General features: G+C 43.5%; 1 protein-coding gene across 2 annotated transcripts in view; it reads right to left on the minus strand.

Moving 5' to 3' along the window:
• Positions 1–4,845: 4,845 nt before the first annotated feature.
• The window catches only part of lin52 (lin-52 DREAM MuvB core complex component), a 47,328-nt gene continuing 31,749 nt past the window's right edge, over positions 4,846–20,424 (minus strand). Inside the window, exons 6-7 of one of the 2 annotated variants that reach the window (XM_067991058.1) lie at positions 14,508–14,540; positions 4,846–6,926 (exon numbers count right to left, since the gene is read on the minus strand). In XM_067991058.1, coding sequence (XP_067847159.1) covers positions 6,871–6,926; positions 14,508–14,540 — 89 coding nt within the window. In that variant the 3' untranslated portion in view covers positions 4,846–6,870. The remainder of the gene's footprint in view (positions 6,927–14,507; positions 14,541–20,424) is intronic. The other variant, XM_067991059.1, reaches the window with a different exon arrangement.

Consider the following 20,424-nt stretch of genomic DNA (forward strand, 5'->3'; position numbering starts at 1 on the left):
ATCAATTATTAGCACATCCAGTATCTCAGCTCCATCTTCCTTTACTGAAACTCTGGCAGCATCTTTTTCCTTGGTAAAGACAGATGCAAAGTACTCATTTAGTACTTCGGCCATGCCCTCTGCCTCTATGAGTAGATCTCCTTTTTGGTTCCTGTTCGGCCCCACCCCTCCTCTTACTACCCGTTTATTGTTTACATGCCTAAAGAAGACTTTTGAATTCCCTTTTATGTTTGCTGCCAGTCTATTCTCATACTCTCTCTTGCCCCTATTATTTCCTTTTTCACTTCCCCTCTGAACTTTCTATATTCAGCCTGGTTCTCAATTGTGTTATCAACCTGACATCTGTCATATGCCCCTTTTTTCTGCTTCATCTTACTCTCTATCTCTTTTGTCATCCAGGGTGCTCTGGCTTTAGTTGCCCTACCTTTCTCCCTCGTGGGAATGTACCTAGACTGTACCTGAACCATCTCCTCCTTAAAGTTCAATTGTAGTTTTGCCTGCCAATCTTTGATTCCAATTCACATGGGCCACTTCTCATCCCACTGAAATTGGCCCTCCTCCAATTGAGTATTTTTACTTTAGAGTGGTCCAAGTCCTTTTCCATAGCTATTCCAAACCTTATGATACTATGATCACTGTTCCCTAAATGTTTCCCCACTGACAATTGCTCCACTTGACCCGCCTCATTCCCCAGAACCAAGTCCAGCAATGCCTTCTTCCTCGTTAGGCCAGAAACATACTGGTCAAGAAAGTTATCGTGAACACACTTCAAAAATGCCTCCCCCTCTTTGCCCCTTGTAATATTACTATCCCAGTCCATATTAGGATAGTTGAAGTCCCCCATTATCACTGCTCTATGGCTTTTGCACCTCTCTGTAATTTCCCTGCAAATTTGCTCCTCTATCTCCTTCCCACTAGTTGGTGACCTATGGAATACACCCAGTAGTGTAATGGCATCTCTATTGTTTCTTAACTCTAACCAAATAGATTCTGTCCTTGACCCCTCCAGGACATCCTCTCTCTCCAGTACTGCAATATTCTCCTTAATCAATACTGCCAACCCCCTTCCTTTCTTCCCTTCCCTAAACATCTTATATCCTGGAATATTTAGTACCCAATCCTGCCGTTTTTTGAGCCAGGTCTCTGTTATCGCCCCAACACCATATCCCCATGTGGCTAATTGCACCTGCAGCTCTCCAACCTTGTTTAACACGCTTCGTGCATTGATACACATGCACTGTAAACCTATCTTAGACTTTCTTGTACTCTCTTAGTCTGATCCCACCTAATACCGTACTATTTCTTGCTCTAGTGCTATCTTTCTGTCCCAATCCTTTATGCATCTTGTTTCTCCTTTCCAATGCTACATCCTGGTGCCCATCCCCCTGCCAAATTAGTTTAACCCCCCCCCCCTCCCCAACAGCAATAGCGAACCTCCCTGTGAGGACACTGGTCCCAGCTCGGTTGAGGTGCAACCTGTCCAGCCTGTACAGGTCCAACCTCCCCCAGAACTGGTCCCAATGCCCCAGGAATCTAAAGCCCTCCCTCCTGCACCATCTCTCCAGCCACACATTCATCTGCTCTATCCTATTTCTATACTCGCTAGCACGAGGCACCAGGAGTAATCCGGAGATTACTACCTTTGTGGTCCTGCTTCTTAATCTCTTTCCTAACTCCTTAAAATCTGCCTGCAGGACCTCATCCCTCTTTCTACCTATGTCGTTGGTACCGATATGGACCACGACCTCTGGCTGTTCACCCTTCCCCTCCAGAATGTTCTGCAGCCACTCAGTGACACCCTTGAGCCTGGCACCAGGGAGGCAACATACCATCCTGCAATCACACCTGCAGCCGCAGAAACGCCTGTCTGCTCTCCTAACTATAGAATCCTCTATCACTGCATTCCACGGGAGTGAGGTGCCCTGCCATGCTTCTATTTATATTATTAACTAAACTTAACAGAAATAAACTAAAGGTTTGAAAAAAACACTCACCAGCTACTCACTAATCAGCTCCTTCCCTTGTGCTGACGTCACTTTGTTTGTTTTTAACTCTCTCCCTGATGCTTGCGCTCCGACTCCCGCCTTTTTGTGGGCCACTCCCTCTTCTCTGCTCTGCCACCTCAGCTGGATATGGGAACAGGACATATACTCACCTTCTTGGCTGGAATTGGAGTCCCGGGGAGGGTCTGAATATGCCTCTAAAAGAGGTAATCTCACTCAACCTAAAAAAGAAAATAAAGAATAAATAACCTGACATGACTTTTTTTTTTTAATTGAGAAGTGAAAGGGCAAGGCCCAAAGTGCAGGGAACCACTAAGGTTGATTGATAGAAGAGACAAGAAAAGAGAAAAGAGAGAAAAGAGAAGAGAGAAGAAAAGAGAGAAGAAGAGAGAAGAGGAGTGAGTACTGGTGGGATCAAAATAATCTGGTCAAGGGTGGCAATGAACTTAACAGAGTAAGATATTTAAGAAAAGTTGATCTGAACTGAGATTTGATTCGTCTAATGTCATCGTATATACTAGCCTAAAAAATGCTGTTACCAGCTCCTTTAATAAAATCAAACGTTCAAAATACTCGACTTACACTTAAATCTTTAAATTTAATTAGCAAAATTATAAAGGCACTCTTTTGATGTGCACTTTTCCAAGAGCATATCTGAGATTCCATCAGGTCAGATTGGCCAAGTTGGCAGTTAGCCATCTTCTCTTGAGTTACAACAGTGTGGCTTCAAGCCCCACTCCGCAACCTCAGCACATAATCTAGGCTGACTCTTCAGTAGAAGGAGTGCTGCACTGTCGGAGATGCTGTCCTCGGCAATATTCTCCTTCTTTACCCAGGAAAGCTGAGGCCATCCATACCAGTGCTCCAGCTGAGATCTGCCAATTCAGCATAGACCAAACCTGGTACCTTCCTGGTCTGTACAGCTCAGATACTCTCTGGATAAACTCCCTGAATCATTGGGGGAACTGAATGTATACAATGATAAATAGAAACCTCTGAACCACGTTCTTTGAACTACATCCTTCCAGGCCTGAACCACCAGCAATGTTGCTCTTGCCTGGCTACTACAAAACATGCAGGAACAGCTCAGTAGAGATTTCTCCATATCATAGCAACATAGTATGATACAGCACAAAAGAAGGCCATTCGGCCCATCATGTCTGTGCCAGCTCTTTGAAAGCTATCCAATTAGTCCCACTCCCCTGCTCTTTCCCTATAATCTTGTATTTTTTTTCCCTTCAAGTATTTATCCAATTCCCTCTTCAAAGTTACGATTGAATCTGCTTCCACCACCCTTTCAGGCAGTATATTCCAGATCATAACAACTCATGTCACCTCTGGTTCTTTTGCTCTTAAATCTGTGTCCTCTAGTTACCGACCCTCTACCACTGGAAACAGTTTCTCCTTATTTATCAAAACCCTTCATGATTTTGAACACCTCTATAAAATCTCCTCTTAACCTTCTCTGGTTTAAGGAGAACAACCCCAGCTTCTCCAATCTCTCTACATAACTGAGGTCGCTCATCCCTGGTACTACTCTAGTAAATCTTTACTGCACCCTACCTTGACATCTTTCCTAAAGTGTGGTGCCCAGAATTGAACACAGTACTCCAGCTAAGGCCTAACGAGTGATTTATAAAGGTTTAGCATAACTTTCTTGCTTTTGTACTCTATGCCTCTATTAATAAAGCCAAAGATCCCATATGACTTCTCAACTTGTCCTGCCACCTTCAAAGATTTGTGTACATACACCCCCAGGTCTCTCTGTTCCTGTACCCCCTTTAAAATTGTGCCATTTAGTTTATATTGCCTCTCCTCATTCTTCCTACTAAAATGCATCACTTCACATTTCTCTGCGTTAAATTTCATCTGCCATGTGTCTGCCCATTTCACCAGTCTGTCTATGACTCCCCTTCATGAGATGAAGAACTTGGCAGAGGAGAGGAATCCAAACTGCAGCACTTCGTCCCACCGGATTGTATGTTTCTGCTCCAGCGTGATGCACTATTACCCCATCCATAATTATAATGAGGAGTCTGATACTTTATTTAGAAGAAATATTGGCCCAGAAATTCCTGGAAAATCCTTTCTGTCTCTTTTTTCCCTCTCTCTTAATGCACTCTCTTTCTTTCCCTCTCTTTCTGTCTCTAATTCACCCAATTTTCTTCTCCGTCATTCGCTCTATTTCTCTCTCTTATCCTTTTCTTTCATTGGTTAAGGAGATCGACCATTGGGCACGACGTTCTTGAGGTCCCAGATGCGACATTGACATTTCTGTACCATTATCAATTCTAACTTTGAGAAATTTGCGGCGCAAATATAGTGCGATCTGAAGAGTGAGATAAAAATTCCAGTTCACATCGCTCGCCGCCAGATACGCCATTCGAGCAATTTCTGGGCCATTACATTTGTAATTAAGGTTAGCAAACTCACTTAAAATTTTGCTCCACCATATCCTTTTTTCCAATAACTTCCAATAACAACTAGTACTTTTCTAGTCTAAATGCATCAGTACCACAAACACTCAGGAGGGTATAAACTTACAGGTTTTTAAAAGGAAAAAAATACAGCACAAAATACAATGTAAAATTAACATATAATTTTATATGGTTAGCAATTGGACCTTAAAATTGTTTCCTTCACATTCCTCTAGTTGGGAGTTTTTTGACGCACTGAGGCATTAGTGCTTGTTATTGTAGAGAAGTCAGCGAGGCATCTGCCCAACCATCTCAACAAAAAAATCTTCATTAGGAAATATAAGGGAAGTAAAGCATGTCTCATGTAAATATTTCTGAGGAATGCATTCAGATGACCAAGAGAAGGTTTTTTTTAAATAATGCACATTTATTAATTCAAAAATAAAATATATAGTAGAAACATTCCACTCATTTATGCACAAGACTGCTCATGAAAGTAGGTCCTGTTCCACATTTCTGAAAAATAACCTGGAAAAACAAAGCTTGAGACTAATACTTAGAACTTCTATGGTCTGTAAAAGAGGGTGGCCTCAATGATTCATACAATCGAGACAAAGTGTTCAGTCCTTTTACAAGTAATCACTTAAGGCCTAAGCTCTTCATATTTGGGATGTCTCTAGACCCCTTCACAGGTTTCCAGCAATTTTCTCCAGTCTGGTCCTATGACTTTATCCCAGCCCTTAGTCCTAAACATTAGACTTCAGCTCAGCTTTGTGCATCACTTACCAAGGCTGCAATTACATCCTTAAAGGATGGTCTCCATTATACCAGAAGCCTGCAGTGAGCAAACCCAAATAATGTGTTGATGAGCTTGGGCTGAACAGAATCATGTGCAACAATGTTTGAAATTGGATATGAAAAGTTGGGCTCCCTGCGCCCCCCAAGTGACACCTATCTCGGTTGTGTGACATTGTCATCAAGTATATCACTTGTTTATCTTCATGTTCTCCATGTAAAATATAACATCAAATGGATCAAAATTTGGTTTAAAATATATTTATGTTCCTAATACTACCCCCCCCCCACCCCCAACAATTCAATAATCCACTTACGTAGTTTGCACCCCACCAAATTATACCTCCTATGGGTCAATCACACAGCATAACTTTGGTAGCCATGAAGAAGACAGATGTGGCCATGGGGAGGAAGGGAGAATAAAATCAAGAAGTCTTTTTACCCCAGAGTTATTCAGTTACTAATTAAATACATCTTAATGTTTACTTGTGATACCGAAAGAATAAAAATCAGTGGGATATTGAAAGTTATGCCCCTACAAAGCAGACATAAATCATTCATCTAATCAAAACCGCTCACCCCACTGTCATGTACAACAATAATGCACTCTTGGATAACATTACTGCTTTACAAAATTTCGCACCTTCTTTATCCAGATTAAAATGGTGTTACGTCAAAAAGAAATAATTTTAATTGCTTGGCGATGAAGCTGGGCATGTTATTTGTTTACTTTAAAACAAAATGTCATCAAAGTTTTATTTTGTTTGGTAGTCACAGTTCTGTAATATTTAGGTGGGAAATGTAATATAATGTCAGCATGAGGTTTTTTTTGTTGGACATTTCAATCTAAACCTTTCTCTGTTGACCCATCACTCCTTAAGGTTCTACTGCGGTACACAATCATCTCAACAGAGCTTTTATATGCTCTATCACTATATATAGATAACATACACTGCAAAGTGTTACAAGGCAGTAATACAGTAAAGGCTTGAGATGGCCTCACAAACCATGAGAGGCATATTTGAATGGTTTACTAACATCACCTCGACCCACGAAGCTCGTTACATCTTTCGAAACATGCTCCATATTGCGTTACTCTGTATAATATACACAGGTGGGATTCGTGGAAAGCAGTTTTATTCCAGGCAATGTTTTTTTTTGTTATTTTTTTCCCCCATCAGGTGTAATATTATTTATTACACAAAGATGGACATGTGCTGATAGAATCACACGTCTTGAACTAAAGTGCTATTGTTCTGCGTAACCTGAACTGCAACATCAGGATTTATTTCACTGCATGTTACAGGGGAGTAGCAGACCCTATATATACTATGGGAAATACATCTAGATTAGTACACCACAATATAATGATATCGCTATTTAACATGCACATGACAAACCAAATTCTGTCCCTTCTACACCAACCAAATATCAATTGTAGTCTCCATTTCCATTTAAAAATAATTTGCCTTATAGGCTAAAAGTTAAGTTCTCCGCAAAATGTGATCTTGTGTTGCTCTATTATATAGGCAGTTTGAAAAGATGACATGTGAAGGATTAGCCGATGAAGACATCTGTAGATCTGCAACGGACAGTAATTGTCTCTGAACAAGTGCTGGGTCTTCTTGCAAGTGCAAGTGGTTGAAATTTTACAGCTACTTCTTGGGCCGCTCCAAAATGTTTAAGAATTTTCCTCTGGTCATTTCTCGTGCTGAAAAACAGAATTTTGAAAGAACGTAAGAACATATGGAATGATGAGGAAAGAATTTTGTCTATCAGTCCTGCTCCTCCCAGGAAAGGGTATGGTGGTATAATGGTTATGCTAGGGGATTATCAACCTGAGGTACTGAGTTCAAAACCATCATGCTATGTTGTGAAACTGAATTCCATAAATTTGGTAATTTGTGGGCTATTACCTATAATTGGACCAGCAAAGCTGCTGGATTGTCGTAGAAATTCACTGATTTCCTTCAGGGAAGGGAACCCTTACCCAGTCTGGCCTACAAGTGACTCCAGTTCCACAAGATGTGGTTGACATGTAAACAATTGCTACAAAACACAATCATAAGAGAAACAGTGGACTGAGCTATTGGCAACAACCCAGCCATCGGATCAGGAACAAGACTCCGGCAATCCCAGCCCAGTTGACCTCAGTCCTCCTCAGTAACATATGGGGACTGATGTCCAAGTTGGCAGAGCTGGCCCACAGACTAATCAAACAATAGCCTGACATACGTTATATTTGGAATCATATCTTTCAGTCAACATTCCAGACTCCTGTCCCATCAGCAGGATAGACCAGAGGTGGTATACAGTCAGGTAGGCTTGGTCCTGGAAGTCCTCAAATTTGACTGTACCCCATGATCAAACAAAGCTAAGGAAACCTCCTGCTGATTAGTCAGTTTGGGGGGAGGTACGTTAGGTAGTAATCAGTACTCCTCCATATTGAACATAACTTGAAGGAGGGACTGAAGAGAGCAAGGGTACAGAATGTACTCTGAGGGGCTAGATAGTACCATTACTGACTGAGCTCACTGAGTCCTTAAGAACATAGTTGCTAGATGGGTCTGTAACAGATGTTGAAGGAACCATCATGAGGAAGTTGACCTCATCACAGACACATCTGGCATGACTGACCACTGCAGTGTCCTTGTAAAGGCAAAGTTTAATCTTCAGTAAGGACACCCTCCATTGTGTAGTGTGGCACTACCACATTGCTAAATGGGACAGACTAACGACAGATCTAGCAGCCCAGAACATTGCTGCATGAGTTCCTCAGGAAGTGTCCTCGGCCCAACTATCTTCAGCTACTTCGTCAATGACCTTCCCTCCATCATAAGGTCAGGAGTGGGGCGGTTCGCTGAGAATTCTAGTGTTCAGCTCCATTCCAAGCTCCTCTGATAATGATGCAGTCGCATCAATTTACAAGAGGACCTGGACAACATTTAGGCTTGGACAGATAAGTTGCAGGTAACATTCAAGCCATGTTAGCACCAGATAATGACCATGTCCAACAAGAAAAAGCCCAACCACCTCCCACTGCTCATCAATGACACCACTATCGCCATGTGTCCCAGCAAAAACATCCTGTGGGCCACCACTGCCCAGAAGCTCATCTGGACCAGCCAAATCAACAACGTGGCTACAAGAGCAGGGCATTGGCTGGGTATTCTGCAACAAGTGGATCATTTACTGACGTCTCAAAGTTTCTCCATCATCTACAAGGCTCAAGTCAGGACTGTGATGGAGCACTCACCATTCGCCTGGATGGGTGCAACCACAACAACATTCAAGAAGCTTCACATCATCCAGGATCGAGCAGTTCACTTGTTTGGTTCCCCTGCCACTGCACTCAATATCCACCGCTTTTACCACTGGTGCGATGTGGCTGCAGAATGTGCTATCTACAGTTGCACTGCAGCAACTCAACAAGATTACTTTGACTGCACCTCCCAGCCCCTGACCTCTCCCACCAAAAAGGACAAGAGTAGCAATGATGTGGGAAAACCATTACCTGCAAGTTCCTCTTCAAGTTACTCACCATTCCAACTTTAACATATTCCACTGTTCCTTCGTTGGCGCTGAATCACAATCCTGAAATTCCTTACCTAACACCATCAGCACAAGGACTGAAGCATTTCAAGGAGAAAGGCCACCACCACCTTTTGAAAGCAACTAGGGATGGACAATAAAAATGCGGTTTTGCAAGCACTGCCTATATCCTGAGAACAAAATAAATATAATCTGCATTGCAGGTGGTCTCCATAAATTAATTCCCAAATTTAATGGGGAGAGGGAGGGAACAGGTAAGATCTCCAAATATAGAAAATTCTAAAATTTTACAGTCACTTAAATGTTTTGCAGAGAAGCCAAAGATGCTCCATTCACAATCCTGCAGTTATAGATGTGGACCCCAAGACTTCCTAACATTCAATCCCACTAGTAACAATGTAGATTTATAGGCTGGAGTTTTCCGCTTCTGTGCTTATCTGCCCATTAAAGTGAATGAGCAGAAAATCACGACTGACAGCATAGAAGGATAGAATCCTCACTAACATCTGGGGACTTGTGCCAAAATTAGGAGAGCCGTCCCACTGACTAGTCAAGCAACAGCCTAACATGGCCATACTCACAGAATCATACCTTTCAGCCAACGTCCCAGACTCTTCCATCACCATCCCTGGGTACGTCTTGTCCCACCGGCAGGACAGACCCACCAGAGGTGGCAGTTCAGTGGTATACAGTCAGGAGGGAGTGGCCTTGGAAGTCCTCAACATTGACTCCGGACCCCATGAAATCTCATGGCATCAGGTCAAACATGGGCAAGGAAACCTCCTGCTGATTACCACCTACCGCCCTGCCTCAGCTGATGAATCAGTCCTCCTCCATGTTCAGCACCACTTGGAGGAAGCACTGAGGGTAGCAAGAACACAGAACGTACTCTGGGTGGGGGACTTCAATGTCCATCACCAAGAGTGGCTTGGTAACATCACGACTAACCGAGCTGGTCGAGTCCTGAAGGACATAGCTGCCAGACTGGGCCTGCGGCAGGTGGTGAGCGAACCAACACAAGGGAAAAACCTACTTGACCTCGTCCTCACCAATCTACCTGTAGCAGATGCATCTGTCCATGACAGTATTGGTAGGAGTGACCACCACACAGTCCTCGTGGAGACTAAGTCCCGTCTTCGCACTGAGGACACCATCCAACGTGTTGTGTGGCACTACCACCGTGCTAAATGGGATAGATTCAGAACAGACCCAGCAGCTCAAAACTGGGCATCCATGAGGCACTGTGGGCCATCAGCAGAATTGTATTCCAGCACAATCTGTAACCTCATGGCCCAGCATATTCCTCACTCTACCATTACCAACAAGTCAGGGGATCAAACCTGGTTCAATGAGGAGTGTAGAAGAGCATGCCAGGAGCAGCACCAGGCGTGCCTAAAAATCAGGTGCCAACCTGGTGAAGCTACAACACAGGACTACATCCATGCTAAACAGCAGAAGCAATATGCTATGGACAGAGCTAAGCGATTCCACAACCAATGGATCAGCTCTGCAGTCCTGTCACATCCAGTCATGAATGGTGGTGGACATTTAAACAACTAACGGGAGGAGGAGGCGGCTCTGTAAACATCCCCATCCTCAATGATGGCAGAGTCCAGCACGTGAGTGCAAAAGACAAGGCTGAAGCATTTACAACAATCTTCAACCAGAAGTGCCGAGTGGATGATCCATCTCGGCCTCCTCCCGATATCCCCACCATCACAGAAGCCAGTCTTCAGCCAATTCGATTCAATCCACGTGATATCAAGAAGCGGCTGAATGCACTGAATACAGCAAAGGCTATGGGCCCCGACAACATCCCGGCTGTAGTGCTGAAGACTTGTGCTCCAGAACTAGCTGCACCTCTAGCCAAACTGTTCCAGTACAGTTACAACACTGGCACCTACCCGACAATGTGGAAAATTGCCCAGGTATGTCCACAAAAAGCAAGACAAATCCAATCCGGCCAATTACCGCCCCATCAGTCTACTCTCAATCATCAGCAAAGTGATGGAAGGTGTCGTCGACAGTGCTATCAAGCGGCACTTACTCACCAATAATCTGCTCACCAATGCTCAGTTTGGGTTCCGCCAGGACCACTCAGCTCCAGACCTCATTACAGCCTTGGTACAAACATGGACAAAAGAGCTGAATTCCCGAGGTGAGAGTGACTGCCCTTGACATCAAGGCAGCATTTGACCGAGTGTGGCACCAAGGAGCCCTAGTAAAATTGAAGTCAATAGGAATCGGGGGAAATCTCTCCAGTGGATGGAGTCATAACTAACACAAAGGACGATGGTAGTGGTTGTTGGAGGCCAATCATCTCAGCCCCAGAACATTGTTGCAGGAGTTCCTCAGGGCAGTGTCCGAGGCCCAACCATCTTCAGCTGCTTCATCAATGACCCTCCCTCCATCATAAGGTCAGAAATGGGGATGTTCGCTGATGATTGCACAGTGTTCAGTTCCATTCATAAACCCTCAGATAATGAAGCAATCCGTGCCTGCATGCAGCAAGACCTGGACAACATCCAGGCTTGGGCTGATAAGTGGCAAGTAACATTCGCGCCAAACAAGTGCCAGGCAATAACCATCTCCAACAAGAGAGAGTCTAACCACCTCCCCTTGACATTCAACGACATTAGCATCGCCGAATCCACCAACATCAACATCCTGGGGGTCACCACTGACCAGAAACTTAACTGGACCGGCCACATAAATACTGTGGCTACAAGAGCAGGTCAGAGGCTGGGTATTCTACGGCAAGTGGCTCACCTCCTGACTCCCCAAAGCCTTTCCACCATCTACAAGGCACAAGTCAGGAGTGTGATGGAATACTCTCCACTTGCCTGGATGAGTGCAGCTCCAACAACACTCAAGAAGCTCGACACCATCCAGGACAAAGCAGCCCGCTTGATTGGCACCCCATCCACCACCCTAAACATTCACTCCCTTCACCACCGGCACACCATGGCTGCAGTGTGTACCATCCACAGGATGCACTGCAGGAACTCATCAAGGCTTCCTTGACAGCACCTCCCAAACCCGCGACCTTTACCATCTAGAAGAACAAGGGCAGCAGGCACATGGGAACAATAGCACCTGCACGTTCCCCTCCAAGTCACACACCATCCTGACTTGGAAACATATCACCGTTTCTTCATCGTCGCTGGGTCAAAATCCTGGAACTCCCTAACAGCACTGTGGGAGAACCTTCACCACACGGACTGCAGCGGTTCAAGAAAGCGGCTCAGCACCACCTTCTCAGGGGAAATTAGGGATTGGCAATAAATGCTGGCCTTGCCAGCGACGCCCACGTCCCATGGACGAATAAAGAAAAAATTAATCATAGAATCTTACAGCGCGGAAGGAGGCCATTCAGCCCATCATGACGGTGCTGGCATTTGAAAGAGCTATCCAATTAGTCCCACTCTGCTGCTATAGAATGAATCGTAGAACCTCACAGCACAAAAAATCCTGGCCACAATGTATACTTTTCCGTGGCAATTTTCTGCTCAAACCCTACATGTGAACTATTCCCCTCACCAAAAAAAAAATCACAATGCTATTTTACTAGTCACTTAATACTGTATACCTTCTGTTCCCATGTTAGTCTGAGCTATTTTACTATTTCACCTCCATGATATGGCTTCTCTCATGCTCAATAGCACCAATCACACAACGATAGAACAAAACTTTATTTTAAATAAAACATAGAGTAGAGCAGAGGGAGTGCTAGTCTATCTCTAACCTATATAATACCAACACTTGGGAGTACTTCATGCCAGCACTGGGTGCAAAAAGTGGAAAGGTGTTCCATTCCACAGTAGTGATGTTCCTCATTTTCAGAAGCAAAGAAATCCATCAAATATGTCTTCTGTGAGGGGAAAATGTTACCTTACCTAATTGAAGTTATAGTAAAATTAGTGATTTTATTGCGACCTTAATATTTCTCCAGCTTAGGCCTTGTTTCAGTTTGCTGTATAACGATCTGAAATTAGGGGTTATTGACAGGTAGCTTTCAATTCCCCAGCACTAAGAGGGAAAAGGTCAACTTGTTTTTCAATCATCTGTCAAGTGTTAGTCAATAATCAGACTCCTGCCACTGGCACCTGTCAACAAACATGGAGGGGACAGTGTTGTATCCGTCAATAACTGCCAACACCAATTACATTGCTGTGGAGTTTCCTCAGCGCACAGGACAGCTTGAGCTCCAAGGTGGCCCTTGTAACCACCTCTTAGCAGCCTGACATTTTCAAGGCAAAAGCTTTAAATAAATAGCAGGTAAATGGGAGCAAGATGCAAGGTGAAAACATGCTCGGAGGCTTTGGATGATATAGTAAACCACAGCAGTGAAATCTGAGCAACCTGGTGTCATTATCTAAACCCTAAGAACGTGTCGCATCCTAACTGCACTTCCAATGTCTTCTCATGCAATAACTTTTCAACATCGTGTACATAGTATGGTGTTCATGGTACTGGACCTGCAACGCAGAGGTTGAGAACTCAAATCCCATCATGACATTCTAATTTATGGGCTGGCACCAGAAAAATTATCATGAAAGCTCACTAAGGTCTTTCCTTCAGGGAAGAAACATAAGAAACAGGAATAGGAGTAGGAGTAGGCCATATGGCACCTCGAGCCTGCTCCGCCATTCAATAAGATCATGGTTGATCTTCTATTTCAACTCCACTTTCCCGCCTGATCCCCAGATCCCTTGATTCCCCTAGAATCCAAAAATCTATCTCTCTCAGCCTTAAATATATTCAATGACTCAGCATCCACAGCCCTCTGGGGTAGAAAATGCCAAAGATTCACAACCCTCTGAGTGAAGAAATTCCTCCTCATCTCAGTCTTAAATGGCTGACCTCTTATCCTGAGACTATGCCCCCCAGTTCTAGATTCTCCAGCCAGGGGAAACAACCTCTCAGCATCTACCCTGTCAAGCCCACTCAGAATCTTATATGTTTCAATGAGATCACCTCTCATTTTTCTAAACTCCAGAGAATATAGGCTCATTTTACTCAATCTCTCCTCATAGGACAACCCTCTCATCCCAGGAATGAATCTAGTGAACCTTTGTTGGACCATCTCGAAGGCAAGTGTATTCTTCTTTAAATAAGGAGACCAAAACTGTGCACAGGTCTCACCAAAGCCCTATACAATTGTAGCAAGACTTCCTTACTCTTGTACTCCAACTCCCTTGCAATAAAGGCCAACATGCCATTTGCCTTCCTAATTGTTTGCTGAACCTGCATACTAACCTTTTGTGCTTCTTGTACGAGGACACCTGGATCTCTCTGAACACCAACATTTAATAGTTTTCCACCATTTAAAAAATATTCTGTTTTTCTATTCTTCCCAACATACCAAAGTGAATAACCTCACATTTCCCCACATTATACTCCATCTGCCACCTTCTTGCCCGCTCACTTAACCTGCCTATATCCCTTTACAGACTCTTTGGGGGTGATTTTAGGAGGCAATTGCGGGTGCGTTAGGGGCGGGGGAGCTCCGAAAATTGTGAAAATCCCGTTCGGGTTCGGAGGCCGGCTCCAACCCGCCAACTTCCGAGTTTCCCAGGGACCCACCTGTATGCGCGCGGGCGACCCGAAAACGGAAGTTCCGCCGACAATTAAAGCCGGCGGGATGACAGTTAAAGAGCCAAATGTACCTCATTGAGGGACTTAAGGCACTTTACCTGTGACAGATGAAGGGATTAGAAAGATTTTTTTTTAAACTTACCTGGGTGGCTTGCCCACCGCTTCTGATTCACGCCTGGAAGGGCCGGATCAGGCAAAAAGAAACCAAATAAATTAAATTAAAAACCATGCAAGGAAATGTAAACACTAAATGTACCTATCTTTGAAACCTGCTCCGATGTCCGATGTCTCCCACTCCGATATCCCCCTCTTCACCCTCCCGATGTCCTCCCGATCTTCCATGTCCCCCCACCCTGATCTTCCCCTCTCACCCCCCACCCCTGATTTTCACAGTCCAGCACCGGATCTTCCACTCTCCCCGCCCCCCCCCCCCCACCCCGATCTTCCGTTCCAGCACCGGATGACGTCTCTTTCTCCACACCCCCCCCCCACCCCCGCCCCGGCGTTGCAGCTCCTGAGAGCAGCCAGCCGGTCACTCAGGCTGGGTCGGAAATGGTAAGTTTGGTTCATGCGTGTTTGCCACGCGCCCAATCGACCCCCCCCCCGACCGCTGCCATCCCGCCTCCCCGCTAATATCGGGGTCCTTGTGTCCTCCTTACAGTTTACTTTCCCACCTACCTTTGTATCGTCAGCAAACTTGGCTACATTACACTCGGTCCCTTCATCTATGTCATTGTTATCGACTGTAAATAGCTGAGGCCCAAGCACTGATCCTGGTGGCACCCCACTAGTTACAGCTTGCCAACCTGAAGATGACCCATTTATCCCTACTCTCTGTTTTCTGTCCATTAACCATGCTAATATATTACCCCCAACCCCATGAGTCCTTATCTTGCGTATCAACCTTTTATGTGGCTTTGGATTTCCAAAATGCCTTTTGGAAATCCAAATATACTACATCCACTGGTTCACACTTTATCTACACTGCTAGATACATCCTCAAAGAACTCTAATAAATTTGTTAAGGAAACCAATCCCTATCCCCACCCCCCCAACCCCTAGCCACACCCCCTCACGCCCCCTCCCACCCCCACCAAGTCTGATCTACACATGACTTCAATCCCACACTACGTGATTGAATTTTAATGCCTCAGAAGCACCCTAGCCATTTGTAAAAACAATCATTATGGATTATTAGAAGGACAAAAGCAGCAGGTACATGGGAACAACACCACCTGCACGTTCCCCTCCAAGTCACACACCATCCCGACTTGGAAATATATCGCCGTTCCTTCATCGTCGCTGGGTCAAAATCCTGGAACTCCCTACCTAACAGCACTGTGGGAGAACCTTCACCACACGGACTGCAGCGGTTCAAGGTGGTGGCTCACCACCACCTTCTCAAGGGCAATTAGGGATGGGCAATAAATGCTGGCCTTGCCAGCGACGTCCACATCCCGTGAACGAATAAAAAAAAAATGCAGTGATTCAAAATGGCACCACCATCACCACCTTCTCAGGGCAACTAGGGATGAGTAATAAACGCCAGCCTTGCCAGCGTCGCCCACATCCCGAGAAGGAGAAAATTATGTAGAGTTTTTTCTTGTAGTTGTGATCAGCCAACCATTTATTCTACATCATGTTTCTGGTCAGTTAAAAGCAGAGAGGGCGACAAGTAAGGTGTATGGTTAGAGTGCAATTTCTGCATGTGGTTTATGTAGCGATTTTAATGTTCAATTTATTTGCTCCTTGTGCCCCAACACATCAAATTCAAAATCCTTCACTTTCTTTATAAATCCCTGCATGGCTTTGCCCCACCCCAACTCTGCAAATCTTCTTGAGCCCTATATTCTAGTCCATGCAAGGTGATGCTCTGATTTTCAAGTATTTATCCAATTCCATTTTGAATGTTACTATTGAATCTGCTTCCACCATCCTTTCAGGCAGCGTATTCTAGATCATAATAACACATAGGTCAGTAAATTTATCCAGTGAGTTAGCTGGCCCAATCATACAGTCCCACGTTCAATCCCCAGTCTGTGCTGTGTTGATCTCAGTTGGGAGAGAGCAAGGAACAGTAGGACGACTGTAATTAGCCCCAGTGCTACTAGATTAAGACGAGTTCTTGTGCCTGACAGCTATTCAGCATCTCCTGCTGGAAGTGCATATGTGGACATCAGGTGAAGGCAGAATGTGATGCCCCCCTCAGTCAAATAACCTGCAGAAACTTACTGTTGAGGCTGACACCTGACTACCTGTCAAGCTACTAGATGAGTCCTGGGATCCATGTAAACGTACCCCTGCTTAAAGTCAACACTCTCAGGCAGAGAAAGGAGGTGAAAAAATGTTCAAGAAAGAAAAAAATAGTAAAACCAGTACTAGAAAAAGTTGTTAGCCATCAATTAGGAAAATACTGCTTCTAAATATCATAGCAATGGAGGGCGTTCAAATCATCTACACCCCAAGCCACTATTAATACCGAATAATGACACTGTTAATAATCAGTATTCTCTCACTAAGTGTTTTTTTTAAAATAGAATTGTGCACTGCTCTTAATTTTCTTGTAGCAAAATACAGCTATGTTAAATCAGAATTTGTTACAAAGAAAAACGGGATTAATTCCACAGTAACCTAAATTGATTTTATCATCTGGATCCTGAGATTAGATTACAGCATTGAACTAACTGACTGGTATTTGTTTTTAATAATGTATATGGTCTCATTTTGTTCAAAGGCCTTTGATTCCATTTTTAAGTCATATTTGAATCTTTTTGTTCTCTAGTGACAGTGCAGGTCATTTAACTTAATGCACTATGTTCACAAAAAAAGCATTAAATGCCATCAGACATCAACAAAAGGGTGTCAATTGTTTAATCTGTCGTATAATACTAGGATTGTCAGTCAGTACATACAGTATTACAAGAATATACAGTCCCCACTGCTTGCAGCAGGTGTTAACGCGATTTGCCCACTATACACGGTGGGCAGTAAAACCAAAAAGGTAAGCAACCAACATATTTAAAAATGCAGGAAGTGTCCACTTAGCAACTGCCTCTGGTAATTGTTAGCAATCATATCTGGAATCTCATTACTAAGGTAATCGCACTTTAACGAGGTGCGATCAGCTGATTGAAACTGCTTGAAGACCTGACTTTGCCTGAAATTAACAGAGCTTTATAAATTGGTACGTCCAGAGTAGGTACTTATTGAACAGCCCGAAATAGTCGCCACGCTTAATACATTATAAGCGGTGCCTTTGAAATTGACGCCTATGGTACTGGCAAATGATCAATGCCATTTGCCCAACATAGGCAGCTGCCCGTGATAAGCATGGACGGTGTAAGTGGTGGGGTCCGGATTTAAAACAATGACAGTACAACTTGTACCATACATCGTTAAATTAAAAAAAGATATTCCCTAGATTGGTGGCCACACTGAAACTTCATCTGGTTACTGGTTAGCATTAACTAACCTTTCACCTGGTCAGAAAAGACCTTTCGCTAGTTATAATCTGTTGCCGATACAATCAAGTCCACCTCTACCCTCCCTCCCCTCCCACCCCCCCCCAAAAAGAAAAACTGAATGCACAGCAGATTAAGGTTAGGTATAAAGGAGGGCTTGGATTAGTTCAGAGCCTTCATGAAATTCACAAACTCAGTTTCACCATGTTGTTTCAATTGGTTGCTGCCTCAAAGGCTGGAAGAGCACAAGCAACATATTAATTTTTAAAAAAACAATAATTCAATCGCAGTATCTGAAAGGACAGTCAGATCCAAATGAAGATAACCTGATGAGACACTAACACACAATAGGGTGTCAACTAATTATCCTCTTTAGCACGGTCCTGGAGGAGCAATTTTTTGAATCTGACAAAGAACCATTCAAACAAGATAAATGCACAAATGGCCAACAGAAATGTAGCAGACAGCTGAGGAGAGAAGGCCATTGTAGGATGATACCTGGAGTCTTGTTTTTCAGATCAAAACAACTATGCCCAAATCGTATGGATGATCATATATTATTCAAAAAGGCAAAATCATAATCTAAGTGCCATGTAATACTGAATTTTTAGGAGTCAGTCATAGGTAGGGGCAAGAGAGGGGGAAGAGAGCAGGGTGAGAAAGAAAAGAGGAGGGGGAGAGAGAGAGAGAGAGAGAGAGGAGAGGAGTGGGGAGAGAAAGAAGGCAGTCATGAGGTTTAGGGAGAGAGAGGGAAAGAGAGAGATCGAGATAAGAAAGAGAGGGATGGACAGAGAGACGAAAGAGAGAAACATGTGACTATCTTGGCCCCTGCTACAAATACATCTCTTGCTGGCTGATCAAGATGAATGCCACCATCTCCCATCCAAAGGAGGCCAAATATTACATGATATGTCCAATACCATTTTAACTGTAATGTACTGTACAATGTAGTGGATAATGACAAACTTATAAACTGGAGTGCCTTACCAAATGTTTCTAAAACTAAAAATGTAACTGCCAATCTATTGATGATTCACTCCCTGATAACTAAAATGTTGATGTGATTTGTACACCGGATTTTGTGGTACAAATTTTAACAGGTTTTGAGGCAATCCCCAAGTATGTTTTTCTCACATACCACCTACTGTCTATTAAAATTATGCATTGGCATAAACAGTCAAATCAGAGGTTTATTATCCAATATTTTAACTGTACTGTGGCTTTTATTTAATATATTACTCTTACTCTAAGCTAATGTTTTCATAGTAATAATGCTAGAATACACTTGTATTTTCCAACAGCTATTTTTATCTTATTTTCAAATTAACATCTGAGGCAGCTTTTTAAAGGACAAAGACATTGGGACTAGTGAACGTGTTAAGAAATAAGATATTTAATTATGATTTAGTTGAGAGGAGCTAAATTGACTAATAGCAATCTAAAAAGCATTATGAACACTTCACCTTGGGGTGTCCATCACTGGGTTAAACATGATGCTAATTGGAAACGGGCTGATTAATAACTCTCTGTCCTGTCTATTCAAATAACACTTAACAAAATAATCAGTGGCGGCTGGCCACCAATTTCCCTAAAAGGAATTAAGCCATCAGAATTAACTGATAGGAAACAAATGAAGATGACCTGTAATTACTAAGCTGGTGAAGTAATTATCATATTACAGAAAATTATTCTTGATGAAAATCTTGTAAAACCGTGCCGCTCTTTCCGTGAGTCTGGTCCACCCAATTTCAGGTCTGTCACCTGTTTATAACTCAGGAATACTTACTTTAGCTTCTTCTTTCCTTTTTTATCTGGTACCCCCAGAGACTCTTTTGGGTTTTTTGATATATATGCAATTATAATTATAAATGCCAATTATTACTTAAATTTAAAACCTCTCTCTATTTTTGCTGCGAAATTTAAACAAATAAGGGGTGTATGAGAGGATTCGGTGGGTTAAAACACTGAGTGCATATCAAGCATGAGTAATGCAGGCCTGGTGCTTGATTTTTTGCTGTAGACTACCACGATGTAGCCTATCTTGTTTCTAACACAGGATTGATTTTATGGGTGTATTGAATTTTTTTTAAAAAGAAAAACAACTTACACTTAATAGCACCATCTACGTGACAAACATCCCAAGGTTCTTCACAGGATTTCAGAGGACACCAAGCATGAAGTGGGGAAGAAGTTACAGCAGGTGTGGTGGGTTTTGAGGGGGATTTGAAGGTAAAGGGATTTAAAAGGTAAAGGGATTTAGGAAGCGTGTTCCACAGCGCAGAGGTGTGGCAGCTCTGGCCCCGACAGCGGACTGGAAGGAAGCGGAGCACAGGAGACCAGAGTTGGAAGAGGGAAAGGCTGTAGAAGATCACGGAGGAAGGACGGAGTGAAGCAGTTGGATGGGTTTGTATACTGGACAAGGGGTTTCAAGTTGATGCACCGGGGACAGAGGCTTTATTGGCCCCTCAGAGTTGTGGCATTGGGTGTGCTACGACAAAGGGAGGGCTGCTTTTTTGGATGCTGTGTGCTATGAGCCGACCTTGTGCTATCATACAATTCTGTTCAGATTATGTCTTAAACTGTGGGCATCATTATATT

The sequence above is a fragment of the Heptranchias perlo genome, chromosome 10 (assembly GCF_035084215.1).
Source record: "Heptranchias perlo isolate sHepPer1 chromosome 10, sHepPer1.hap1, whole genome shotgun sequence".
Lineage (NCBI taxonomy): Eukaryota > Metazoa > Chordata > Chondrichthyes > Hexanchiformes > Hexanchidae > Heptranchias > Heptranchias perlo.